Genomic DNA, 27,964 nt, shown 5'->3' on the forward strand with positions numbered 1-27,964 from the left:
TAACTAACTCTTACTTACTAACACTTGTTAACTAACTCCTCCTAGGAAGCCCCTAACTAACTCCAAACATACTCCTAATTGACTAACTAGCTCCCAGATTAAGTTTGGTACTTGCTACACAGCTAACTCACCTGCTGGCCTCGTGTCCCATGGTTTCCACGGCAACCAGGTGACCCTAGTGAGCCCCTGGCTCCTTTACTCCCTTCACTGCCCTTGAGCCCCAGCCCTGGGGCGCCTGGGGGCCCCGGGGTCCCCTGGAGGCCTGGAGACGGGGACGGCGCATTAGTCTAGGGGCCTTCATGTACACACACATACATTTATGAAACTGATTACATTTATAATATTTATTGCATTTATGAGATTGATTACATCTATGAGATTGGGATTCTGTGTGTGTGTGTGTGTGTGTGTGTGTGTGTGTGTGTGTGTGTGTGTGTGTGTGTGTGTGTGTGTGTGTGTGTGTGTGTTTGTGTGTGTGTGTGTGTGTGTGTGCGTGCGTGCGTGCGTGTGCATGCGTCCCACCTGTGGGTCCCAGGGCCCCAATGTGGCCCCGGTCTCCCTTGGGCCCGCGGGAACAGAGGCCGTCCATGCCTGGTCTGCCGGGTTGACCCCCTGGGCCGGCCCGACCAGGGGGGCCCACGTTCCCTGGAGGGCCGGGGGGGCCGGGGGGGCCCTCAGGACCAGCGAGCCCCACCTCACCCTTCAGTCCTTGGGGAGCGGAGAGAGGAAAGGACGGCTACAACTAGTACTGGTCCTACAACTAGTAGTAGTGGTCATAGTACAAATATTAGAAGTAGAAGGGGCTAGAAGGGTTCAGGGGGGGCTACGGTAAGAAGGGTTCAGGTAGGGTTAGAAGGGTTCAGGGAGGGTTAGAAGGGTTCAGGTAGGGTTAGAAGTGTTCAGGTAGGGTTAGAAGGGTTCAGGTAGGGTTAGGATTAGAAGGGTTCAGTTCAGGGAGGGTTAGATGAGGTCATGGTAGAGGGGTGTATTGATAGTCATGAGACGGTTCTCACCAGATCGTCCCTTGTCTCCATCGGCTCCCTTACTGCCGACACCAGGACCTGACCACACCGATAGCCGTGAAGCAAGGTTAAACCCAACCCATCGGAACGGCAATTACAGCTTGAAGGAAATATACTACAATCTTTTACACATCTCTTTGGATTAGTTTGTGAATAAAAGTGAACGACACACTTAATGCTTTCGAGGAGCACAGAAGGACATGAACATTAATCCAATGCAGACCCAGACATTTCAGATCTCCTAAACTCACCTCCCAAATCTCCTTTCTCCCCAGCTGGGCCAGGGATCCCATCCCGACCCTGGTTTCCTCTGAGTCCTGCAGGTCCCGGGTCACCTGCCGCTCCTCTGTTACCTGGTGGGGGCAGACAGTGACTACCAACAACTAGCTGGCTCCTCTGTTACCTGGTGAGTTCAGACAGTGACTACCAACAGCTAGCTGGCTTCTCTGTAACCTTGTGGGTAGACATGGGAGCGTACCTATGTTCCCCGGGTCCTATGTTCCCCGGGTCCTATGTTCCCCAGGTCCTATGTTCCCCACTTTGTATGTATTTTTTTCGTAGGATGGTAGGGGCAAGTACTGCCTTTTTCGCCTCTGATTCGCCTGTGATTGGTTAGAATGGCTCTCCTCCGATTGGTTATGGTTAGGGTTAGGTTTAGGATTAACCCTCACCCTAACCCTAACCCTAACCATAACCCTAAACCCAACCCTAACCCTTTGCACCCGGGGAACGTAGGACCTGGGGAACATAGGGATGACCCCGTAGACATAGACTAGTAGCTAGCTTGATCCTCTGTTTCTGGTGGGGAGGCATTGACTACAAAGCAGCTACACAACCTGAACCCAACATTACCTTTAAGGCCATCCGGTCCTGGACAACCACTGGCTCCCGGTCGTCCATCAGAACCTCTGTTTCCTAGAAACCCAGGGGGTGCTTGGAGGCAAAAACAAGTTCATCAATTAAACTGAGTGTGTTAAGATAAGGTAGTACACACCTCTGGATGTGTTAAGATAAGGCAGTACACACCTCTGGATGTCTTAAGATAAGGTACCACACAGCTCTGGACGCGTTAAGATAAGGTAGTACACACCTCTGGATGCGTTAAGATAAGGTAGTACACACCTCTGGACGTGTTAAGATAAGGCAGTACACACCTCTGGACGTGTTAAGATAAGGCAGTACACACCTCTGGACGTGTTAAGATAAGGTAGTACACACCTCTGGATGTGTTAAGATAAGGCAGTACACACCTCTGTACGTGTTAAGATAAGGCAGTACACACCTCTGGATGCGTTAAGATAAGGTAGTACACACCTCTGGAAGTGTTAAGATAAGGCAGTACACACCTCTGTACGTGTTAAGATAAGGCAGTACACACCTCTGTACGTGTTAAGATAAGGCAGTACACACCTCTGGATGTGTTAAGATAAGGCCGTACACACCTCTGGACGTGTTAAGATAAGGCAGTACACACCTCTGTACGTGTTAAGATAAGGCAGTACACACCTCTGGATGTGTTAAGATAAGGCCGTACACACCTCTGGACGTGTTAAGATAAGGCAGTACACACCTCTGGATGTTTTAAGATAAGGCAGTACACACCTCTGTACGTGTTAAGATAAGGCAGTACACAGTACGTGTTAAGATAAGGCAGTACACACCTCTGTACGTGTTAAGATAAGGCAGTACACACCTCTGGACGTGTTAAGATAAGGCAGTACACACCTCTGGATGTGTTAAGATAAGGCAGTACACACCTCGGGGTCCAGGGACCCCCATGCGTCCTTTGGGCCCAAAGATGCCGATGTTTCCTGGGACGCCGGCTGGGCCTGTGTCCCCTCTCTCCCCCTTCCTGGACGGAGCTCCAGCTGATCCTGGTTCTCCCTGAGCAACAGCAGAGGAGTGCAGAGGAGTTAGGGTCCAAGGGTTGGTGGTATGGGTCAGGGTTAGTGAAAGGGGTTTGTGTTAGGGGTCATGGGATAGTGCAAGGGGTCAAGGGTTATTGTTAGAGGTCATAGGTCAGTGTTAGGGGTTGGAGGATAATGTTAGGGGTCAGGGTTAGGGGTCAAGGGAGGTCAAGGGTTCATGTTTAGGGGTCTGGGTTAGTGCTCGGTTTAGTACTAGGGATCGGTGTTAGGGGTTGGAGGATAGTGTTGGGGGTCAAGGCTTAGTGTCGGGGGTCAGTGTTAGGGTGTGGGTGTGTGTAGAAGGTTGTAGCGCTACCCTCTCCCCCTGCCCTCCTTTGGGTCCAGATCCGGCAGGACTTGGTTCTCCTTTAGAACCTTTGAGGCCAGTCAAGCCCGGAACTCCATGAGAACCAGTGACGCCGAGCGCCGCAGCACAGCCCTGTTCTCCTTTAAGACCTGGACACACACACACACACACGCACACGCGCACACGCACACGCACACACGTATGCACACAAATGTTATTGGTGTTTGCGTCTATGTTATTGATGTGTGTGTGTGTGTGTGTGTGTCTGTGTGTGGTTGTTTGTGTCATTTGTCTGTGGTTGGGTTATTTGTGTGTGTGTGTGTGTGTGTGTGTGTGTGTGTGTGTGTGTGTGTGTGTGTGTGTGTGTGTGTGTGTGTGTGTGTGTGTGTGTGTGTGTGTGTTTCACCTGGCAGCCCCATGACTCCCGGATCTCCAAGGTCTCCGGGGAAACCAGCAGTTCCAGGTTCTCCATCTCTCCCCCGGTCTCCAGGGAATCCTACCACCATCATTATTAAAGGTGACACATTATCTCACCAGGTGGGAGTGTGATTGGACCTTACAAATCTGCCTCTTCTGACATCACAAGTGGGCGTGTCCACCTAGATGTGTGACGGATAGATGAGCAACGTTTGCTACAGTCCACTGGGTAGGCTGGTAGACTGATCTATCCAGCATACATCTAGGTGGACACGCCCACTTGTGATGTGTCCTAGGGGTCCTCTAAGGTTACGTGGTATAACACTATGTAGAGTTAGGTTATGATATGATATAATACAACGCAGAAGGTACCTCTGGGGCCTGAGGTTCCTGGTTCTCCATTCTGTCCATCTGGACCGAGGGGCCCTAGGGGTCCACTCTCCCCAGGGGGACCAGTCGACCCTGGGGACCCTAGTGGACACATGCAAGTTGGCCCCGCGTCACATGTCAGTGACATCCCGGCTACATGAACATACAGACAAGCTCACTACATATAAGCCCTGGATTACGTCATGCCTCTCTGGAAACTCATGAGTGCAAGGTCTGTGTCCAACCCAAGTCAAGATATAAATGCAGAATACTTAAGAAAAAGAATAAGATCCCTCTTGTTTATCAACGGCATTTCACCAGGAAGTTAAAAAAACATTGTGTGAACAAGAGGTTTGACAAATCTGGCAACAGAGTTCACATTCGACAGTCTGGGCCCATCTTCCAAGACCCAGAGATGTCACAGCTGAATTTCCATGCGCTCTGTCAAACAATAGGATTGGCTGAAATTCAAATTGCCCCCACTGGGATGTTACTGTTTTGGACTAACCATGAAGTCCAGAATCTCCAGGATCCCCATACACCTTGACGGTCACCTCTTCCCCTCTGAGTCCGGGTTCCCCCGTGTCTCCTTGGACTCCAGGCTGACCGGCAGAGCCTCTGAGTCCTTCCACACCCAGGGATCCTTCCAGAAGGGAAAGGGACAGCTGGAGAAATGTGCTAGCAAGGGCTCGGTATCAAACGGAGGTGACTATCGATGGAAGCGGTACCTTTGGCGCCTGGTTGGCCCGCTTCTCCTATCCTCCCGTCAGGTCCGGGGGTTCCACAAGGACCAGCTGGACCCATATCTCCTCTGGGCCCTGGTTCCAAAGACATGCAGATACAATCCTCAAGTAATGGTTCTCTGAGTGGTGGTCTGTCCTGTAAGTCTCTCATCTTAATGGTGGTCTGCCCTCTGTCTCATCTTACTGGTGGTCTTTCCTCTAAGTCTCTCCTCTTATTGGTGGTCTGTCGTCTAAGATCTCATCTGACTGGTTCACATTAGGGCTGCTCGATTATGGAAAAAATCAGAATCACGATTATTTTGGTCAATATTGAAATCACGTTTATTTTTGAGTTTGAAAACATGATGTATTTATTCAGCATGTCTCTCCCAAAAATATCTAAAATAATGTACAGAAATGTATCCAGCTGTTCTCTTTCTCTCTTGTAAAAAATGAATAAAATTCGATTAGATCGTTTGAGCGTAAAATCGAATTCGAAATTCGATTAATTGCCCAGCCCTAGTTCACATTCCTCAAAGTCTCCCATCTTACTGGTGGTCTGTCCTCCAAGCTCTCATCGTACTGGCGGTTTGCCCTCAAAGTCTCCCATCTTACTGGCTATCTGTTCTCTAAGCTCTGATCTTACTGGTTATCTGTCCTCTAAGCTCTGATCTTACTGGTTATCTGTTCTCTAAGCTCTGATCTTACTGGTTATCTGTCCTCTGAATTCTGATCTTACTGGTTATCTGTCCTCTGAACTCTGATCTTACTGGTTATCTGTCCTCTAAGCTCTGATCTTACTGGTTATCTGTCCTCTAAGCTCTGATCTTACTGGTTATCTGTCCTCTATGCTCTGATCTTACTGGTTATCTGTTCTCTAAGCTATGATCTTACTGGTTATCTGTCCTCTAAGCTCTGATCTTACTGGTTATCTGTCCTGTAGGCTCTGATCTTACTGGTTATCTGCTCTCTAAGCTCTGATCTTACTGGTTATCTGTCCTCTAAGCTCTGATCTTACTGGTTATCTGTCCTGTAAGCTCTGATCTTACTGGTTATCTGCTCTCTAAGCTCTGCTGTTACTGGTTATCTGTCCTCTAAGCTCTGATCTTACTGGTTATCTGTCCTCTAAGCTCTGATCTTACTGGTTATCTGTCCTCTAAGCTCTGATCTTACTGGTTATCTGTCCACTAAGCTCTGATCTTACTGGTTATCTGTCCTCTAAGCTCTGCTGTTACTGGTTATCTGTCCTCTAAGCTCTGATCTTACTGGTTATCTGTCCTCTAAGTCTGTCCTCTTACCGGCAGTCCCTGAACCGCCAGCCGTTCCTGGGAATCCTTTCAGGCCTTGGGGTCCCCTGGCTCCAGGGGTCCCGTGGAACCCTGGAGGTCCATACGGACCCCCTGATCCCGGGATCCCTTCCCCTGGAAGACCAGACTCCCCTGGCTGGCCTCTCTCCCCTCTGGGCCCTGGGGTGACAGGAAGCACATTTAATAAAATAAACGTTGAAACTGGTGTAGCTATAGTATTAACCTGTACCATTAACCTGCATTACACTGTAGTATTAACCTGTAGTATTAACCAGCATTACACGGTAGTATTAACCTGTAGTATTAACCTGCATTACACTCTAATATTAACCTGTAGTATTAACCTGTACCATTAACCTGCATAACACTGTAGTATTAACCTGTAGTATTAACCTGCATTACACTGTAGTATTAACTTGTAGTATTAACCTGCATTACACGGTAGTATTAACCTGTAGTATTAACCTGCATTACACTGTAGTATTAACCTGTAGTATTAACCTGCATTACACTGTAGTATTAACCTGTAGTATTAACCTGTACCATTAACCTGCATAACACTGTAGTATTAACCTGTAGTATTAACCTGTACCATTAACCTGCATCACACTGTAGTATTAACCTGTAGTATTAACCTGCATTACACGGTAGTATTAACCTGTAGTATTAACCTGCATTACACGGTAGTATTAACCTGTAGTATTAACCTGCATTACACGGTAGTATTAACCTGTAGTATTAACATGTATTAACCTGTATCACACTGCGTCATTAACCTGTACTAACCAGTAGTATTAACCTGTATGACACCGTAGTATTAACCTGTATTACACCGTAATATTAACCTGTATCACACCGTAGTATTAACCTGTATCACACCGTAGTATTAACCTGTATCACACCGTAGTATTAACCTGTATCACACCGTAGTATTAACCTGTATCACACCGTAGTATTAACCTGTATCACACCGTAGTATTAACCTGTATCACACCGTAGTATTAACCTGTATCACACCGTAGTATTAACCTGTATCACACCGTAGTATTAACCTGTATCACACCGTAGTATTAACCTGTATCACACTGTAGTATTAACCTGTATCACACCGTAGTATTACCTGTATCACACCGTAGTATTAACCTGTATCACACCGTAGTATTAACCTGTATCACACCGTAGTATTAACCTGTATCACACCGTAGTATTAACCTGTATCACACCGTAGTATTAACCTGTATCACACCGTAGTATTAACCTGTATCACACCGTAGTATTAACCTGTATCACACCGTAGTATTAACCTGTATTACACCGTAGTATTAACCTGTATCACACCGTAGTATTAACCTGTACTACACTGTAGTGTTAACATTCATCCACCAGTCTCTGCGCTAACTTGTGTTAATCTGTATTAACTTGTACTACCTGTGAAGCCGATGAAGCCCCTCTCCCCAGGGGGTCCGGGGGGTCCACCGAGCCCCAGACGACACAGTCCCGCAGGACCAAATGGACCAGGCAAACCGTCTACTCCAGGACACCCTGGTAACAAGAATTAGTTTCATTTTTAATTAACAGATCAATTCTGTTCCATCTCTTTGCCCAAAGACAACGAGTAAAAGTAAATGATTATTTACTAAGTTTGCATGTATTTACATCGTACTATGCTTCAACCCTATTATCCTGCTGACTGCACTGCAACTAGTTCCGTCTTTAATCAACCAAATTTCTTCTTTTGCTAAAACTACGCCCACCCATTATCACCCATTATCGGGGGACAGGGTTTGGGGGGGTCCCATAATGCTTCCTGTAAAGCCCTTTGGAGCTGTGATAAGGGCTATAAAGCAAAGGGACTTGAATGTGAATATCATGAGGCTACCTGCTCTATTCTATTTAATTCAATTGTATTTGTAAAGCCCTTAATCACCATTACAGTCTCAAAGGGCGTAACAGTCTAAATATTTATGACATTTATAAATACTTGGCCTGTTAAGTCATTTATGCCTGGATCCGGCCACAACAGGGGACTCTGCTGATTCTGTTATGTTTCAGAGTAGGTTACCTCTGGCTCCTGGGAGCCCGTCCCGCCCAGGAGTCCCTGGGGAGCCAGGGAACCCACGAACACCAGGGTCTCCCCTGGCTCCCACCGAGCCGTCCTCTCCTTGGGGACCGGGGCGCCCCTGCCGTCCTGGGACACCCACCGCCCCTTCACCCTGAAACCAGAACAACACAATTCATTGAAAGGGTCCCATTAAGTACAAGATACAGTTCCCTGACTACATTCATTACTATCTAAGGGGGGTCAGGGATAACTAACTAATTAGCTCACCCGAACATAACCCTAACCCTCTTTCTGTGGGTTAGGGTTGGATTGACCAACCTCTATCAAGGGGTTGGTCAATCTATCTGGAGGTAGATGTGTTGGTCAGTCTATCTCAGGGGTCTCAAACTCACGGCCTGGGGGCCAATTGAGGCCTGCGGGACGATACTTTGTGGCCCCCTACTTTATATCAAAGTTTAGTGTTAGAGCGGCCCGCGCGTTGTTGTCAAACGCACATTTTTGCTGAGGTTGGTCAGTCTATCTAGAGGTTGCTCAGTCTATCTAGAGGTATGTATTTGTGTCAGTCTATCTAGACGTTGGTCAGTCTATATAGAGGTTGGTCAGTCTGTCTAGAGGTTGGTCAGTCTATCTAGAGGTTGCACATTGTATCTAGAGGTTGGTCAGTCTATCTAGTGGTAGGTGTGTTGGTCAGTCTATCTAGAGCATTGGTTCTCAAAGTGCGGCCCGCAGGAACATTCCTGGCGGCTCGCAATGACATACAGATTTAAGTAAAAAAAAAGATTTTTATTTTTTATTATTATTATATCAATATTAACTTAAAGAGAAAAGTCGACTCTCTCTAGCTTTCAATTAAATCCTGTTACATTTGTTAGTTTTAATCCGACTGTTCATTACTTTGAAAGGATGAACCTCAGTTTCGTGGTCTAGACCTCACTTGACCTCACTCCAAGAGGTCCACGGTGCAATGTTTTTTTTCACCACTGGGATGGTGATAGCGTTTCTCGCCAAATTTTTTTTCTTTGGCCTCAGTCAAATTTTGGGTTCCTAAATTGGCCCTCAGCTGTCCAAACTTTGAGAACCCCTGATCTAGAGGATGGTGTGTTGGTCAGTCTATCTAGAAGTAGGTGTGTTGGTCAGTCTATCTAGAGGTAGGTGTGTTGGTCAGTCTATCTAGAGGTTGCTCAGTCTGTCTAGAGGTATGTATTTGTGTCAGTCTATCTAGAGGTTGGTCAGTCTATCTAGAGGTTGGTCAGTCTATCTAGAGGTAGGACTGTTGGTCAGTCTATCTGGAGGTAGGTGTGTTGGTCAGTCTATTTAGAGGTATGTATTTGTGTCAGTCTATCTAGAGGTTGGTCAGTCTATCTAGAGGTTGGTCAGTCTATCTAGAGGTAGGACTGTTGGTCAGTCTATCTGGAGGTAGGTGTGTTGGTCAGTCTATTTAGAGGTATGTATTTGTGTCAGTCTATCTAGAGGTTGGTCAGTCTATCTAGAGGTTGCTCAGTCTATCTAGAGGTATGTATTTGTGTCAGTCAATCTAGAGGTTGGTCAGTCTATATAGAGGTTGGTCAGTCTATCTAGAGGTAGGACTGTTGGTCAGTCTATCTGGAGGTAGGTGTGTTGGTCAGTCTATCTAGAGGTAGGACTGTTGGTCAGTCTATCTGGAGGTAGGTGTGTTGGTCAGTCTATCTAGAGGTAGTTGTGTTGGTCAGTCTATCTAGAGGTAGGTGTGTTGGTCAGCCTATCTAGAGGTTGGTCAGTCTATCTAGAGGAAGGTGTCGCGATACCTTGGGGCCGGGCATCCCTGGGGCCCCTGAGGGACCTGGCCGTCCTCTGCTGCCAAACCCTGAAGAACCAGGGGAACCCGGGGGCCCAAGTTCTCCTGGAAGCAGAGGGGGAACCATATTATAACTTTACAGAGTTATTAGGGGCCATTATGAGAGCCCCCTGGCACATATCCGACCCACCAACCAAAGAGTCTGTAAAATGATACAAAACGATATGTAATGACTTTTTTGGGGGTGAGTGATTTTCTGGTCACTCACCCTTCAGCCCTGTGTTCCCTGGGGGCCCCCGGACAGAGAGGCCCCTAGCTCCCTTCTCTCCAGACAGCCCCGGGAACCCAGGGAAGCCAGGTAGTCCAGTGTAACCTGTGGAGGGGACTTAGGTTAGTAACAACAACTGATGATGAACACTTATCCTGTAACTAACCCTTACCCTGTAACCAACCATAGCCACTTACCCTGTTACTAGCCATAAGCGCTAACAATGTAACTAGCCACTTACACTTACCCTGAAACTAACCAAAAGCACTAACCCAGTAACTTACCATAAGCGCTAACGCTGTAACTAACCCCTAACCCTGTAACAAACCACTAACCACTATCCCTGTAACTAACCCCTTAACCATTAACTAACACAAACCATTAACCCTGTAACTAACCAATAACCCTGTAACTAACCACTTACCTGTAACTTACCACGTACCTGTAAGTAACCACTAACCCTTTAACCAACTACTTACCTGTAACCAACCACTAACCCTGTAGCTAACCACTAACCCTGTAACTAAACCGGTATCCCTGTTAGCACTTAACTTGTCACTAAGCAGTGACCCTAAAAAATAACCACTTACCTCTGATATAGTTAGTTAGTAACCCTGTAACTAAACACTTTCCCTGTTATTAAGCTCAAACCCTGGAACTAAGGACTTACCCTAAAACTGTATAATTATATCATTGAATAAGACCTACCTTCAGGTCCTGGGTCACCAGGAAGGCCTCGTCCCCCTTTCTCTCCCGGGTCTCCAGGAGAACTTATGGTTCTTCCAGGGGCTCCATCTTCACCTGAACAAACCCATCAGGATATAGTGGTTGTATATTAGTGAGGTAAAGTATGGTTTGTACTCAACAAATTCAGGTTAAGCTTAGTCACACTTTAAGCGTTGTTTATGGATGCTGAGCAAATCCCACCCCTAGACTCGTACTGTATAGACTAGGAGTACTGCACCACATTCACCTCGGTATCCAGGCACCCCTCCTGGTCCAATCCCTCCTGGGCTGCCTTTTGGACCCGGGGCCCCTAGGGGTCCAAACCCAGGCATTCCCTTGATCCCAAGAGGTCCGGTCAGCCCTCTGGGACCAGGCTCCCCGACGGTTCCGCGGTCTCCTTTAGGTCCTGCCGGCCCCTGAAGCCAAAAGTGTAGACTCCTATATTATGACCTAATACAAATATAATGGGATCTAAGGCCGTGTTCACATCTAGCGGTTTTTTAAATCTGGCAGCGCTTGTTTTACATTATATTCCTATGGAGCAAAGCGTTTCTGGAAAAATTCACGGCTGTTTTTCTAAACGCCTCTCCAAGCGTTTTCTTCTGCCATACGGAGCGTTGAAAAAAGTTCAACTTTCAGGAAGAAAGCGGCCGACGTCAGGCGTCTTTTTGGCAACTGACCAATCACAAGCGGAACATTGCCACTTTGTCACAAACGAAACTCTCAACTGTCAAAACAAGAAACAATGGCGGACAAATCACTCGGGAAAGTAACGCTGGAGCGGTTAATAGTTTTAATAACAGAAAATGTCGAGATCTCCGACAATTCTAATGGGGTCTAGCCTGGATACGTAGTAGGCGAGTAACGTCGGGTCTAGAATGGGTTCGTTGCTTGGCGATAGAAAAAACGCTCTCGGCGCATTTAGGACAAAAAACGCTGCCAGCTTTTCGTCTGCTCAACTATTCCCTATTACAAAAATCGCTTGATTAAGATTGCAGAATCACTGCAATACCACCCTTGAGCACCAGGGCAGAGGTGCTAGACAGTGTCAAAATGCATGGAGGTAAATGGTGCTATACGCATTATCCATGTTTTTAGAAGGTAACCAGGTGACCCTTCACAGCCTAGTGTCTAACTCACCAGGTGACCCGTCACAGCCTAGTGTGTCTAACTCACCAGGTGACCCGTCACAGCCTAGTGTCTAACTCACCAGGTGACCCGTCACAGCCTAGGGCCTAAAAAAAAAATTTGTTTGGTTCCGGTTTCCGACCGACCCTGTCAATTTATGTGCGACCCAAATTATTTTATGAGCTTTATAAAAAAAAAAAATAATAATAATAATTTTTTTTTTTTTTTTTTTTTGATGCAAACTATAATTACGTTCTGGTACAGCACCTCTTCATTCTGAACAAGGATGAGCGAATTTTCTCGTTTTTAAATGAAAACAACCTACCTATCATTCGCTGCCGCTGGAAAAAATAAAATAAAAAAATAAAATAAATTCCCTACCTACCCATGACCTCAACTGACCACCAACAGGAACCAAACTTTTTTTTTTTTTAGGCCCAGTGTCTAACTCACCAGGTGACCCGTCACAGCCTAGTGTCTAACTCAACAGGTGACCCGTCACAGCCTAGTGTCTAACTCACCAGGTGACCCGTCACAGCCTAGTGTGTCTAACTCACCAGGTGACCCGTCACAGCCTAGTGTCTAACTCACCAGGTGACCCGTCACAGCCTAGTGTGTCTAACTCACCAGATGACCCTTCACAGCCTAGTGTGTCTAACTCACCAGGTGACCCGTCACAGCCTAGTGTGTCTAACTCACCAGGTGACCCGTCACAGCCTAGTGTGTCTAACTCACCAGATGACCCTTCACAGCCTAGTGTGTCTAACTCACCAGGTGACCCGTCACAGCCTAGTGTGTCTAACTCACCAGGTGACCCGTCACAGCCTAGTGTCTAACTCACCAGGTGACCCTAGTGTGCTCACAGCTGACTCACCGGGTGACCCTTCAGGCCATGAATTCCTTTTGGTCCTGAGAGACCGGGCGCGCCGCTGACTCCATGGAGACCAGGCTTCCCAGGGGGTCCCGGGTCCCCTACACATCCATCCTCTCCTGTCCCCTCGATGAACCCCTTCTCACCTGATGGCCCTGGAGGGCCAGCCGCACCAGGCATCCCAAACAGACCCTGCACGCAGGTTGGAATGTATGCCCTAATGCTTAATTTCACATCATTTACAAAGGTTATACCGATTAAATCAAGTCACAGTGTATCTAGTTACTACAGAAACGACTATGAGGTCAGTATCTAGTTACGAGCAACTAGTGGCAGTTCAGCAACTGGATATAAATGTGTGACCTGGGGTCCAGGAAGTCCTGTAAGGCCTTTAAGCCCTTGTGGACCTTTCAACCCTGGAGCGCCAACAGGACCTGGTGAAGAGAAGGGGTCAGGGTTTATACTGGTTCAGGGTTTATACTGGGTCAGGGTTAATACTGGGTCAGGTTTTATAATGGGTCAGGGTTTATACTGGGTCTGGGTTTATACTGGGTCAGGGTTTATAATGGGTCAGGGTGTATACTTGTTCAGGGGTTATACTGGGTCAGGGTTTATACTGGGTCAGGGTTTATACTGGTTCAGGGTTTATACTGGGTCAGGGTTTATACTGGGTCAGGGTTTACAGTATACTGGGTCAGGGTTTATAATGGGTCATGATGTTCATGAGGGTTAGCCGTACCTGTTTCTCCTGATTCACCAGGCTCACCCTGGGGTCCAGGGGGTCCAGGTGTATCAGAGCGTGGGCAGAGCACACACACATCCCCTTTCTCCCCTAACACACACACACACACACACACACACAAACACACACACATGTCAATCAAAGGAGAGTATAAAACGATATAATATAAACCCATAATATACCCTATAATACTGTGGATATCACATGGTTTGAACCTCTTCCTCCATAGTTTCCTCTGTTTCCAGGCACTCCCACCAGTCCCCGGTGGCCCTTTGTCCCTGCAGGGCCAATATTCCCTGGCAGGAAATCTGTAGCAAGTAGTTAAACATATTTGAGATCTATTGGCTTCGGTCTAGACTAGATGTGTGTTGTGTCTGGACTAGATGTGTGTTGTGTCTGGACTAGATGTGTGTTGTGTCTAGACTTGATGTGTGTTGTGTCTAGACTAGATGTGTGTTGTGTCTAGACTAGATGTGTGTTGTGTCTAGACTAGATGTGTGTTGCGTCTAGACTAGATGTGTGTTGCGTCTAGACTAGATGTGTGTTGCGTCTAGACTAGATGTGTGTTGTGTCTGGACTAGATGTGTGTTGCGTCTAGACTAGATGTGTGTTGCGTCTAGACTAGATGTGTGTTGCGTCTAGACTAGATGTGTGTTGTGTCTGGACTAGATGTGTGTTGCGTCTAGACAAGATGTGTGTTCTGTCTAGACCAGATGTGTGTTGTGTCTAGACTAGATGTGTGTTGCATCTAGACAAGATGTGTTTTGTGTCTAGACTAGATGTGTGTTGTGTTTAGTCAAGACTAGATGTGTTTTGTGATCAGTCTAGATAAGATGTGTGCTAGTTCAAATGTACATTAGATGTGTGTTGCGACTAAATCTAGACTAGATGTTTGTTGTGTTCAGTCTAGACTAGATATGTGTTGTGTTGAAGTCTACACCAGATCTGTGTTGTGTTTCAGTTTAGAAAGGTTCATCAATCTAGAGGATATAGGTAGACCTAACCATTAAGGATGAGTTAACTAGTACAGATGGGTTAACTAAGAGAGCCTACCTGGTATTCCTGGAATACCGGCCTCTCCAGTCGGCCCTTGGTCTCCAGGGAGTCCAGGGAGACCTCTGGGTCCGGTAAGAATTGGACCTGGTTCTCCTCTCTGTCCACCGGTCCCCTGAGAGCCTGGGGACCCCTGGGAGCCTGCGGGGCCAGGAAGGCCCTCACCTGAAACAGAAAAATGTACAAAGGGTTCTTCAACTTTGCGTCACGGGACCCCAAAGATCATTTCAGTGTGTCCATGGGACCAAACCCAATGAAGAAATCGCAAATTCCGATCTGCTTAGTTTTATGAGTGTGATGGAGAGACAGAAACAGAGAGTGACACAAAAATAGATAGACAGAGACAGACAAGGGGAGAGAGACAAAGAGAGACGGGCAGAGAGCTATGGAGAGAGATGCTGCATACCTGGCTGACCCGGAAGTCCAGGGAAACCAACCAGGCCTTAAGGAGGAAAACATTAGAGCTTAGTGAGCTGTTCAATCACAATATGAAGACCCGAACCAGCCAATCACAATATAAAGACCTGAACCAGACAATCACAAAGGGAAGGGCACTCATCCCCTAGACCTTGTACTCCACATCCCTGAAACAACACTCCGATTGTTGTTTGGGTGCACTCCGATTGTTGTTTAGGTGCACTCTGCTTGTAGTTTGGGTGCACTCTGCTTGTAGTTTGGGTGCAATCCGATTGTAGATTGGGTGCACTCCGTTGGGTGTTTGGGTAAAGTCTGCCGATCTTTGTTGAAATAATTTTAGCCCCAAATAACTTCAGTCATCTAATTTCAATGGGCAGTAGAATAATAGAAAACATTAAGTGATGTGCACTCTAAAAGCCCTTTCTGAGACCATCCAACACTGGTGTGTCCATCTCATCCCTCCTCTGGATCTGCTTATTTTTTCAAACCAATACATTATTGTTATGTGTATTAATGAGTTCACAATACAAAAGTAGTACTAGTAATAACACCTTGCTCTCCAGGTGGTCCAGGGGGTCCAGGGAGACCAGGTGTTCCCCGCTCGCCGCTCAGGATGTTGTTCACCTGGATGAGCTAAACAAACCAAAAATACATTTTAAATGTTTGTATTTACTTATAATATCTTTGTATTTGCTGCTTTGGCAAGAAGACCAACCTCTCCTGGAGCACCTGAAGGCCCGACATCCCCTTTCTCCCCCTAAAGAGAACAGGTTAGAGATGAACAGGTTAGAGATGAACAGGTTAGAGATAAACAGGTTAGAGATGAACAGGTTAGAGATAAACAGGTAAGAGATGAACAGGTTAGAGATGAACAGGTTAGAGATGAACAGGTTAGAGATAAACAGGTAAGAGATGAACAGGGTAGAGATGAACAGGTGAGCGATGAATAGGTTAGAGATGAACAGGTTAGAGATGAACAGGTTAGAGATTAACAGTTTAGAGATGATCAGGTTAGAGATGAACAGGTTAGAGATTAATAGGTAAGAGATGAACAGGGTAGAGATGAACAGGGTAGAGATGAACAGGTTAGAGATGAACAGGTTAGAGATGAACAGGTTAGCGATGAACAGGTTAGAGATGAACAGGTGAGCGATGAACAGGTTAGCGATGAACAGGTTAGAGATGAACAGGTAAGAGATGAACAGGTGAGCGATGAACAGGTAAGAGATGAACAGGTGTGTGAGTTCAGCTTACCTTTGAACCTTCTATTCCAGGTACTCCGATGGCTCCTTGGTCCCCTGGCTCTCCCTGTCATGAAAGTCATGGAAGTTACAAATACTGAGGGATGATTTTAAGTTAAGATAAAACAGCATTTATCGGAGGAGGTGGTTTGATTTGCTTGCAGTAAAGCCATAGTCTAACAGGTTCAATCCTAATAAATTAAATAATTCAAGCGTAACAGCAGCATTTCATTATCTCGTCAGTGTTGGATAAAACACCAGCATACAACATGGGTGACGATACTCAATCAACGATACAAGGTATGTACAAAGAAGAAGAATATAATAAGCTTCCCCATACTGGTATTCCATAAGACCCAAGAGCTCCGTCTTTCCCTGGTTCTCCCTGAAAGACAAAAGCAGAACATCTTTTACACCAGAAATGTGATTCAAGTGGCAGCTAAGAAGCTAACCCTATTTTATGTTTTTATCTTTTATATACAGTATATTTGTATATGTTTGATGTATATATCATGTTTAGTCTGTTACCAGAGACCCAGGGTCGCCCCTCGAGCCCATAGCTCCTTTAAAGCCCCGTCGCCCCGGGATACCCTGGGGGATGGAATAGTAACAGGGTTAGGTTCCCATAGCAACAGGATAAGGTTCCCCTAACAAGAGGGTTAGGTTCCCATAGCAACAGGATTAGGTTCCCCTAGCAAGAGGGTTAGGTTCCCCTTGTAAACAGGGTCAGGTACCTTTTGGTAACATGGTTAGGTTCCCATATTAGCAGGGTTGGGTTCCCATAGCGACAGGATGCAGTTCCCCTAGCAACACCCTGGGCTAGATTCCCCCTCATAACAGCATTAGGGACCCCTAACAACAGGGTTAGGTTCCTGTAGCCAAGGGGTTAGGTTCCCCCTAGCTACAGGGTAAGGTTTCATTAGTAACCCGGGTTAGGCTCCGATAGTAACAGGGTTAGGTTCCCTTTACTACTAGGGTAAGGTTCCCCTAGTAAACAGGGTTAGGTTCCCCTAGTAACATGATTAAGTTCCTCTTGCAACAGGGCTGGGTTCCCCTAGCAACCGGGTTTAGAACAACAGACGCAGGCTTGACAGAATGACTGCTTGGCAGACGTGTTGACAGACAGACATGTTGACATACATGCAGGTGAGAAGAGAGAGGTCGACAGGTGGAAAGGCTGACAGACGGGTCAGCAGGCAGACAGGTGGACAGTCAGCTTGGCAGACAGACAGGTGGGCAGACAAACAGGGTACTCACAGGGGTTCCAGGACATCCCTTTTCGCCCGTGTCTCCTGGCTCCCCCTTCAACCACAATATAATTGACTCGTTATTGATCATTTAAGAGGTTATTGATTATTGTAGGTTATTCCTGTAGGTCAGGTCTTACCTTGAGTTCGGTTGGCCCCTCAGCATAGAGTTTGACCCCTTTGAGTCCGGGGATGCCTGGAGGGCCCTGGTCGCCCTGAAAATTGAATTAATTTAGCAAAAACATAAGAGGAATAGAAAAACCTAAACATGGAATAAAAGTAATCAAAGTATAAAATGTATTTTCCTGCACCAAATTCAAAACTGCAATGCATTGTGGGTGGTATACACGTCTGGAGTGACCATCGTTGTGGACTCGCTCCCTCAGCCCTCATAGGGTCGACCTACCTACGTTCCCCTTCACTTTTTCAGATAAATGACACATCACTTAAGACGGAGGCAGGGAGAGGGCACGGGGCAGAGGGCACGTTGAGCCACTCATGAAACACAGCCTTCGTTTTAAATATAGTTTGCGGGACCACTAGCAACCCTTGATCCGGTGATCTGTGGGAGCGAGTGGCTCTGATTGTGTAGTGTTTAAAAGTAATTTTAATCAGCTTTAAATCTATTCTCAATGTTATCGGCAGCAACTGCGAGGAGTACAGGATCGGGTTGATGTGGCAACTAGGTCGTGACTTTGTTATCACTCCTTCAGCTGCATTCTTACCCATCCATAGACGAGCTCTTGGGCATAGCTATGCCAAGAAAGAGTGCTACAGTAATATAGTATATATATACAATATATAATATAATACAGTGATATAGTACAGTAATACCGCAATAGTACAGTCAAATGTGATGGATATGTTACCTTCTGTCCTCTAGGTCCAGGTATCACTGGACTGATGCCCTCTTGGCCCTAATGGACAAACTGGATTATAGACTTTCAGCTTAACCTTACTCAAACTTTATTATAGACCAGAAAAATATTTACGGTAGCTTAACATTACTCAAACTACGTTATAGACTGCTAAACATTTAGCTAAACATTAGTCTAACTACATTATAGACTGCTAAACCTTTAGCCTTACATTACTCAAACTACATTCTAGTCCACTAGCATGTAGCTAAACATTATTATTATTATCATAGAGCACTAGACATGTAGTTAAACAGAATACAATATTTCTCTGGCAAGATGAAAACACACAGGCCTACAACCAAAGGAAACTCACCTTCTCTCCTGGTGTTCCCGGTGTCCCTGGCCTGCCCTACATTAATCAAATTATATAATTATGAATATTAATAATATATATTAATATTAATTCAACTTAATATAATTGTTAATATCATTGAACTCGGTAAGGAAGGACATTTAAGTAAGGAGTGTATTCCATGACATGGGTATGGAACAAAGTACTGGAGAATGACAGTGGTTAAATGATAAATAAATGATTAAAGGAAAGTTTTGATGATGGATTACTAATGGTAGGTAATCTCACAGGCTGGCCTTCTGCTCCCGCGACCCCCGATGGCCCAGGATAGCCCTGCCGTCCTTCCTTCCCCTGGAAGGCAAGAAATCAACATCCAATAATTAGGGTTAGGTGTTAGGAGTGTGATGGAAAACCAGATGTAAAACGTGAAATAACAATAACATATCACAGAGGAATGTATCCATTACACACTTACCAAATAGAGCATACATCTCAAAGTAAGCTTATAAGTATAAGTCCTCTTTACAGAAGGACCTGACTATGTTTAAAGTAGGTCCTAAGTGTTTACAGTAGGGCCAAACTGTATCGACACCAGCACTGTTTACACTAGGACCTAACTGTGTTTGCAGTAGGACACAATGTGATTACATTATAACCTTTCTCCGTGTTTACAGTAGGACCTAACACAGTAGGACCGAGCTGTGTTACACCGGGACCTAACTGTTTACACTCGGAAAAAAACTGTTTTTACACTAGGACCCAGCTCTGTTAACAATAGGACATAACTATTTACAGTATAACGTACCTCTGTGTTTACAGTAGGACTTGACAGAACTGTGGTTACAGTAGGACCTACCTATGTTTCCAGCTTGACCTTTAATTTTATTGAATATCAAACTTATTCTTAGACAGACTCACTGCGTATCCGTCTTGTCCAGGGGGCCCTCGGATGCCTTCAATTTCCTCTCCCAATGCAAAGAATAATGACTCTCCCTGCAGGAAGCAGTATAGACAGAATTGCATTAAAAACAGTAAGGAACCGTTCCATTTGGGAATAAAACTATGTTTTAGTGATTTTGAAAGAGGCATCATGCAAAAAAAATTACCTTGGGTCCATGTTGACCAGGGATACCCTGCAGAAATAACATAAACTTCAGGGAACGGCTTACAAACACTTAAGCACATATTGTGTCTGTATATACTACTGTAGTTTCTACTAAATGTAATAAACATATTTATGTTTGTAGATGTTGCTACTTAATGAGATCATAATATATTTAGGTTTGTAGATGTTGCTACTAAATGTGATCATAACATATTAAGGTTTGTAGATGTCGCTACTAAATGTGATCATAATAAATTTAGGTTTGTAGGTGTTGTTACTAAATGTGATAACTTACTGGTAACCCAACCGGACCTGGAACACCAGGCAGCCCCAGATACCCCTCTCCTCCCTAAAAAGACAAAGAAACTTCTCAATATGCATTCATTACCTGATTGACCATTCATTACATTTAGATTATATTTAGACCAGGTTCACCTTTGTCCCATTGCATCCTGGGAGTCCTGGCTGGCCGATAGGTCCTTCACTGCCAGGTATTCCCTAGGGAATGATACAAATATGTTTACTATATCTGCTGTATTTTAACTCAGGTATTCACTGTATCCATACAATACTTTCAACATCAGGTTGAGGTGGTGTACTTCTACACAAACCAGCTGCAGGGATAGTGTCCTTCTAAACCACCCAGTTTAGCTGTTAGTGTCCTTCTACACCACCAAACTGATGTGATTAATATAGATAGATTTTTTAAATTATTTTAAAAATATATAATTTTGAAAATGATTGTGTGTGTGTTGTGCATGTGTGTTTGTGTGCTTCTCACTGGCTGAGCTGGAGTACCAGGGAATCCTGGTTTTCCAGGAAGACCCTGCAGGACATGGGAGGAAAACATGCTTGGTTCTTATGGTTAATCATAGGTTGGAGCCCCTGCAAACATACTCCAAGTCCAATGAATTAAAGTGTTAATAAGGATGCATAGAAAGATATACATCTTTATCTCTCTATATATCTCTATATATTAATATATAAAGAGATAAAGAGAGACATCTTACCCTGGAGCCTTTTGGTCCTGAGCTTCCAACAAGACCTTGGTGACCCTGAAAGCATTTTAAAGTTACACTGTGTGACTATTTAAAAAAAAAAAAGAACATCGATATTCTAATCAAAATATAATATTATAATATATAATAAAACCCCTCACCTTGGCTCCAGAGGGCCCTGGGGGGCCTTCGTTGCCAGGGTAACCAATCATCCCCGGTAGTCCATGGTAGCCTGGGGCTCCTGCGCCCCCCTGCACAATATAACTGGTCAACCACCTGCCCTACATAGTGGCTCTAGGGTTGGGGTTAGATAGGGGCCTTAGGGTTGAGGTTGAGTGTTAGGGATAAGATACTGACTTTAGGGTTCAATGTTGGCTCTAGGGTAGGGCTGCTCGATTATGGGAAAAATCATAATCGCGATTATTATGGTCAATATTGAAATCAGGATTATTCAAACGATTATGTTGAGTTTGAAAACATGTTGCATTTATTCAGTAGGCCTATGTCCCTCCTGAGAACTACCTGAGAACTTTGACATTTCGCCTTAAAATAATACACAAAACGGACAAACAGAAAATGTTCAAATCTAAAATGATATACAGATATGTATCCAGCTGTTCTACCCTTTCTATAAAACATTAAAAAATATATATAAAAAAATAATACATCGAAAAACTCGATTATGTTAATTTTGTGATCGTTTGACGCTAAAATAGAAATCGCGATCAAAATTCAATTAATCGCCCAGCCCTACTCTAGAGTTAAACAATGGCTGTAGGATTTGTGTAAAATACTGTCTCTCGGGTTAGAGAATGGCACTAGGGTTAGATTGTGGCTTGAGGGTTAGATCATGGTTCTATGGTTAGATAGTGGCTCAAGGGGTAAATAGCAGCTTCAGGGTTGGATTCTGGCTTTAGAATTATATAGTGGCTTTAAGATGTAATGTGTTTGGGGTTATGTTTTTGTTAGCTGATGTTAGGGTTAGCATTCACGATAAGCTGGTTATTCAGTGATAAGTTGTAACTTATATGGTGATGAGTATACTAGTAACCTATCTGTTGATTAGTAGCAGCCCCCTATAGTGAAAAGTATTTACTGTTATAGGCTCACCTTCTCCCCTCTCAGCCCATCACAGTTACAGGGTGACTGCGGAGAGAGGACATCACAGTTACAGGCCGACTGAGTTGGGATTACATCACAGTTACAGGGTGACAGAATAGAAAAACTCTACTCCCATCTTCTACCCCCAGAGACCAGCCTGACTTCTAGAGACCAGCCTGACTTCTAGAGACCAGCCTGACTTCTAGAGACCAGCCTGACTTCTAGAGAGACCAGCCTGACCCCAGAGACCAGCCTGACCTCTAGAGAGACCAGCCTGACTCCAGAGACCAGCCTGACCTCTAGAGAGACCAGCCTGACTCCAGAGACCAGCCTGACCTCTAGAGAGACCAGCCTGACTCCAGAGACCAGGCTGAACCGAAGAGACCAGCCTAAGGCTGATAAAACCTGAATGAGACTAGTCTGAGAGAGAGAGAGAGAGAGAGAGAGAGAGAGAGAGAGAGAGAGAGAGAGAGAGAGAGAGAGAGAGAGAGAGAGAGAGAGAGAGAGAGACAGAGAGAGAGAGAGAGAGAGAGAGAGAGAGAGAGAGAGAGAGAGAGAGAGAGAGACAGCAGTTCTGCAGTTTGACCCTTTTGGATTTCTCTCTCTTTTTTCTCCATCTCTCTCTCACACTCAACTTCCACTTCAGAAAAGCTTTATTGGCGTGACATTTAAATGAGGAGACGCGGCACCGCAGCATGGAAATAAACTGAAACAGATGAGTATCTCTCCTTCTCCCTAGAAAGATGCACCATCCTACACTGACCCTACACCACCATACTTATCCTTCACCCCCATACTGATCCTAAACCACCCTACGGACCCAACACCATCATACCGAACCCACGTCCCCATACTGACCCTACACCATCCTATACTGAGCCTACACCAGCCCACCTACTTTACACCACCCTACTACACCACCATACTGATCAAACAGACACCTACGGCATCCTTTACTGATCCTACACCACCCTACTGACCCAACACACCACCCTACTACTCCACTCTCCGAGGGCACTCTACTAAACCACACTGACTCTAAACCAGCCTTCTGACACTATTACACCATACTATATCATCCTATTTACCCTACACCCCGACTGATCCATCCCCAGTCTATTACATTGTGTGTGTGTGTGTGTGTGTGTGTGTGTGTGTGTGTGTGTGTGTGTGTGTGTGTGTGTGTGTGTGTGTGTGTGTGTGTGTGTGTGTGTGTGTGTGTGTGTGTGTGTGTGTGTGTGTGTGTGTGTGTGTGTGTGTGTGTGTGTGTGTGTGTGTGTGTGTGTGTGTGTGTGTGAGGGTTTACTAACCCTCTGGGTGTGTCCCGGTAGGATGAGGCTCAGCAGGAGCAGTAAAATCCCCATGTATCCGCCCGTCTGGCGCTTTTGAACAACTTCTAATAAGCAAGTCAATCAAATATGTAAATATGGACGACTGCCCAATTAGATGAGCCGTCCTGTTAAGGTCATTTAATTTATCCCTTCGTTTAGCGTGGATTATGATCCAACCTTGTCTAACTTGGTCTAGCCCGGTCTAATTCTGTCTAAACTGGTCTAGCCTGGTCCATCTAGAGCTCGAGGAGGACTAAGCGCAAGGGTCCAGTCATGTTCTGGGAAAAACAGCGCGCTCTTGGATGAACGTTACGCACCAAGTCAAGTGTGCGAAGGAAAGCTCGTTCGTTTCCGGTTTATATGGGTTGTTCTTCAATAAAACAAAAAGCATCGAGCGTTCAATTGTTTATTTGTAACGGTTTAAATGCACTTCCATGTCAATACCCTCTGAGGAACATAACACTGCAGTGCTTTTCAAACATGTTTTTGTATGTGATTCTATAACGGGTAGGAATGTTTCTTAATAGAAACCGTTCGTTGTACTGCTTCTTAATTTTAAACGTTGTGATCTTTCTGATCTTGCATCCAGAAACACTTGGAATTACGTTACTTGCTAGATGACATTATGAAGTGAACTGCTGCTCTTTGCCAGTGGTAACCATTAGGGTACTTTCCATGCATATGTTTCTAAATTGAAGGTGTTGAGCTCTTATTTTGAAGGCTGTGGTCCAGGGGAAGTTGAGCTCGTGCTCATTGGCTCCCACTTCAGTCGGTTCCAGGCGGCAGGCGCACTCCTTCACTACTGCTGTTTGTGTCCATCGCGCGCACCCTTTCTCTCGTCTTTAAACTTTTGCAGCATTATATGATTATTATACTATTATATGATTACAGTATATAAACAGTTTTAGGTTTACCAACACCTTAGACAAGTCTGTTTAAGGATTTTTCTTTTCGGAATCACAGGGGTCGGCTCAGCAGTGATACATGAGGGGAGTGTAGATAACCTTTAAGGTAAGATCATTATTAAAATCCTTTTTAATAATAACATTCAAGTTGGTAGTTTGTGCGTGTTGTTAATGAGCCAACTCATTGTATGGTGTATTGTATTTGAAACAGTTCTAGATCCGTATCTACTAGATATGTGAACTAACTAGTGGTACAAAAGCTACAACTCTTGAGGGCCCCTGAGAGCCATTAGATCAACTAGTACTCTGGTGATGAGGGCCCCTAAGAGGCAGTAGAACATACTAGTACTCTGGTCCTGAGGGCCCCTTGGAGCCAGTTGAACATACTAGTACTCTGGTCAACGCACCAAACGGTGCAGGTCTTAAAGTTCTCATGTGGGGCTGAGCCTTGGGTAAGACCCTTTAAGGAGGGACCAGTCTGTGGCTGAACCTGCTCCTCATCCTCACTAGCTCCTCATCCTCACTAGCTCCTCATCCTCACTAGCTCCTCATCCTCACTAGCTCCTCATCCTCACTAGCTCCTCATCCTCACTAGCTCCTCATCCTCACTAGCTCCTCATCCTCACTAGCTCCTCATCCTCACTAGCTCCTCATCCTCACTAGCTCCTCATCCTCACTAGCTCCTCATCCTCACTAGCTCCTCATCCTCACTAGCTCCTCATCCTCACTAGCTCCTCATCCTCACTAGCTCCTCATCTTCACTAGCTCCTCATCCTCACTAGCTCCTCATCCTCACTAGCTCCTCATCTTCACTAGCTTCTCATAGAGGAGATGAGTCTGTCTATAAATGTAAATTTCTATAGATATACCTGTATATAGCCATATATTATTCTATATAATTTATATATAGATTATCCAAAAAATAAAATGACACTATCTCTCTAAGGCTGTGGTGGAGTGACGTCGCAGAGAGAAGCTGGTCCTGATTGGCTAAGATGCAGCTGTCTCAGTTTCCTACCTCCAGTAGCTCCGCCCACTTGTGGTGAGGGAATGTTCTTTTGGATTCCAGATTAAACGTTATTCCGTATTGTGCAACTACTAGTCCAATAAAACAATAAAATTCATAACCTAGTTTATTTAATCCATAGATAGTCTGGTAAAACAAGAGTTAGTCCACTTAGACCAGGTAAGACCAGAGTTTCAGAGTAGCATAAACCAAATCAAATACTAGCCACAATCTAAATTTGTGACCATTATCTTATGTTGGCATTAGCCATAGAAAGTAATGACCACAACCTATCCCTGTTAGCATGATTATGAGAAAGAACGAGCAACAACCCCTCCTTGTTAGCATTAGCTTTGGTCCCATCAGCATTTGCAAGTACTATGAACCACCTCTTCTTAGCTTTAGCATTAGTTGCCATTTGCCTTGGCGAGTACTTACAACAACCTCTTATTATTAGCATTAGCCTATCATTATCCTTGATAAGTACTAGCAAAAGCCTCTTATGGTTAGTACTAGCCTTAGCAAACAAAAGCCAAAATGTAGCATTGGCCGTTGCAGGACCAAGCAGTGCAGCCCTGTTAACATCCTCCTGTTCTATTCCAGGTTGCTGATTATGGCCCTAATACCCACACAATCAGTTATAGGGGTAAGTTGGATTTAATGGTTAACCACCTTTAAAAAATATTGTTTTCCTGTTCTGTGGTACCTGATATGGTGATGACGGATATGTTATATGGCATTTAAAACTTGGTCAACAATGTAGAGGCTGTTCCTCCATTTACAACTGTGTTGCTCTATACACAACTCTGCTATCCCCCTTCTAGACAGGGCACACAAACGCACCTTGAATCAAGCCTCTAATGGAGCCTTGCATCGAGCTGAGCCTTGCATCGAGCCTTGCATCGAGCCTTGCATCGAGCCTTCCATCGGGCCTTGCATCGAGCCTTGCATCGAGCTGAGCCTTGCATAGAGCCTTGCATCGAGCCTTGCATCGAGCCTTCCATCGGGCCTTGCATCGAGCCTTGCATCGAGCTGAGCCTTGCATAGAGCCTTGCATTGAGCCTTGCATCGAGCCTTGCATCGAGCCTTGCATTGAGCTGAGCCTTGCATCGAGCCTTGCATCGAGCCTTGCATCGTGCCTTCCATCGGGCCTTGCATCGAGCCTCGCATCGAGCCTTGCATCGAGCTGAGCCTTGCATCGAGCTGAGCCTTGCATCGAGCTGAGCCTTGCATCGAAATGAAGCACTCCCACTCTAAACAACGAGGCTCGCCCTCGCTACACTGAGCCCTTCCAAATTGCAGCAGATGCACAGCAAAAGGCTGTGCAAAATAAAGTATATTTTCAGGCACCTTGACGCGTAAATAGGTTTTATATGGCAATCAATTACCACCCCAGACATTGTTTAACAAGTTTACCTCCTGGATTACTCTCTATCACTATTGTTACTATATTCACTGCTGTAACACCATTCAGTGCTGTTACTCGATTCAGTATGGTGCTAGTCTATTCACTGTTACTGTCTTCCCTACTGTGACTCAATTCACAACTGTGTTTCTCTATTCACTACTGTTAATCTGTTACTTCACTGTTGCTCTATGCACTTTTGTTACTATATTCCCGAATGCTACTTAATTCACTGCCACTCTATTGTTGCTATATTTTCTCTACTGTATGTTGAATCTCTGTTACTCTTTTCACTAACATGTGGCTCTATACACTACTGTTGCTCTATTCGCTACTGTAAGTTGATTCACGGTCACTCTATTCACTACTGTGACTCAATTCTCCATTCTCTATTCACCTATTCATTCTCTCTGTTGCTCTATTCGCTATTGAGTTACTATATGCACTACTCTGTCAATCTATACAACACTCTGTTACCCTATTTACTACTGTCGTCACAGTGTTAGGACAGTTAATGAGAAGAAACAAATATAGTTAAGTCAATAAAAAAATAAAAAAATAAAATAAAACGATGCTGGAAAACACAGTGACGTCCAGCCATCACATGACTTGCGCTCCCGTTTTAATGCGAAGAGGGACGATTGGAGGTCCAATTGCATTCGATGCCAGACGGGAACATTCTTAGTGTGTTGGCACGCCTGGCTGCTAACCTGGTTTACACAGCGCCAGAGGAATGCGGACCTCGACCCAGAGGCTCTCCCGCGTTGGGATGCCATGGGGGTTAACACTAACCCTGATGCACAATGTGAAGAAGAATCACACACACATTTCACTTGCTACGGCGACTAGGGTTAAGATTATGGTAATTCGGGTTATGGTAGGGTTATGTTAATATTGGCTATGCTATGGTGATTGGAGCCACGATAATTAGGGCAGGGCTGGAGTAATTAGGGTGGGGCAATGGGAATGAGGGTGGGGTTATACGAATAAGGGTTAATCTAACGGTATTAAGGGCTATGTTATTCATTATATAACAATAATGTTATAATAATCATTATATAATAACCCTGACCCTATAATTATAGACAGATAAAGAGGTACAAAACATGGCCAACAATAGGATTAGAACAAGACCAATAAGAACCGGGATGGGTTTGTGTATTGAAGGTGTATTTATGGCGATTAGGGTTTTATAAGGTAGTCTAGATGAGGTTGTTTAGGACTGTTTGTAATTAGATCTAGTCTCCTATGATTGGTCTCAGTGGTTCCTAACAAAGAAAGCATTCAGATCTGCATATTTAAATGAGCAGGCTAATTGTGT

General features: G+C 45.0%; 1 protein-coding gene and 1 long non-coding RNA gene across 2 annotated transcripts in view; one reads left to right on the forward strand and one right to left on the reverse strand.

Moving 5' to 3' along the window:
• col4a3 (collagen, type IV, alpha 3) overlaps nt 1–23,594 on the reverse strand; it is a 31,490-nt gene extending 7,896 nt beyond the window's left edge. The window contains exons 1-37 of the mRNA XM_030380870.1: nt 23,307–23,594; nt 22,006–22,041; nt 21,057–21,146; nt 20,908–20,952; nt 20,679–20,723; nt 20,333–20,395; nt 19,081–19,143; nt 18,814–18,849; nt 18,450–18,497; nt 17,721–17,795; nt 17,591–17,635; nt 16,862–16,924; nt 16,674–16,718; nt 16,347–16,400; nt 15,808–15,849; nt 15,644–15,725; nt 15,082–15,117; nt 14,676–14,840; nt 13,244–13,314; nt 12,884–13,072; nt 11,115–11,297; nt 10,591–10,597; nt 10,156–10,260; nt 9,898–9,992; nt 8,114–8,264; nt 6,043–6,210; nt 4,751–4,840; nt 4,531–4,665; nt 4,026–4,124; nt 3,643–3,732; nt 3,246–3,385; nt 2,780–2,906; nt 1,875–1,955; nt 1,274–1,375; nt 1,014–1,061; nt 523–708; nt 132–262 (exon numbers count right to left, since the gene is read on the reverse strand). Coding sequence (XP_030236730.1) covers nt 132–262; nt 523–708; nt 1,014–1,061; nt 1,274–1,375; nt 1,875–1,955; nt 2,780–2,906; nt 3,246–3,385; nt 3,643–3,732; nt 4,026–4,124; nt 4,531–4,665; nt 4,751–4,840; nt 6,043–6,210; nt 8,114–8,264; nt 9,898–9,992; nt 10,156–10,260; nt 10,591–10,597; nt 11,115–11,297; nt 12,884–13,072; nt 13,244–13,314; nt 14,676–14,840; nt 15,082–15,117; nt 15,644–15,725; nt 15,808–15,849; nt 16,347–16,400; nt 16,674–16,718; nt 16,862–16,924; nt 17,591–17,635; nt 17,721–17,795; nt 18,450–18,497; nt 18,814–18,849; nt 19,081–19,143; nt 20,333–20,395; nt 20,679–20,723; nt 20,908–20,952; nt 21,057–21,146; nt 22,006–22,041; nt 23,307–23,360 — 3,285 coding nt within the window. The 5' untranslated portion in view covers nt 23,361–23,594. The remainder of the gene's footprint in view (nt 1–131; nt 263–522; nt 709–1,013; nt 1,062–1,273; nt 1,376–1,874; nt 1,956–2,779; nt 2,907–3,245; nt 3,386–3,642; nt 3,733–4,025; nt 4,125–4,530; nt 4,666–4,750; nt 4,841–6,042; nt 6,211–8,113; nt 8,265–9,897; nt 9,993–10,155; nt 10,261–10,590; nt 10,598–11,114; nt 11,298–12,883; nt 13,073–13,243; nt 13,315–14,675; nt 14,841–15,081; nt 15,118–15,643; nt 15,726–15,807; nt 15,850–16,346; nt 16,401–16,673; nt 16,719–16,861; nt 16,925–17,590; nt 17,636–17,720; nt 17,796–18,449; nt 18,498–18,813; nt 18,850–19,080; nt 19,144–20,332; nt 20,396–20,678; nt 20,724–20,907; nt 20,953–21,056; nt 21,147–22,005; nt 22,042–23,306) is intronic.
• A 529-nt stretch (nt 23,595–24,123) lies between these two features.
• Nucleotides 24,124–25,885, forward strand: LOC115560972 (uncharacterized). Its single transcript, XR_003979867.1, has 3 exons — nt 24,124–24,338; nt 25,179–25,274; nt 25,842–25,885. It is a non-coding gene; the product is annotated as an uncharacterized LOC115560972 (long non-coding RNA).
• Nucleotides 25,886–27,964: the final 2,079 nt, after the last annotated feature.

This window comes from Gadus morhua, chromosome 16 (assembly GCF_902167405.1).
Source record: "Gadus morhua chromosome 16, gadMor3.0, whole genome shotgun sequence".
Taxonomy (NCBI): domain Eukaryota; kingdom Metazoa; phylum Chordata; class Actinopteri; order Gadiformes; family Gadidae; genus Gadus; species Gadus morhua.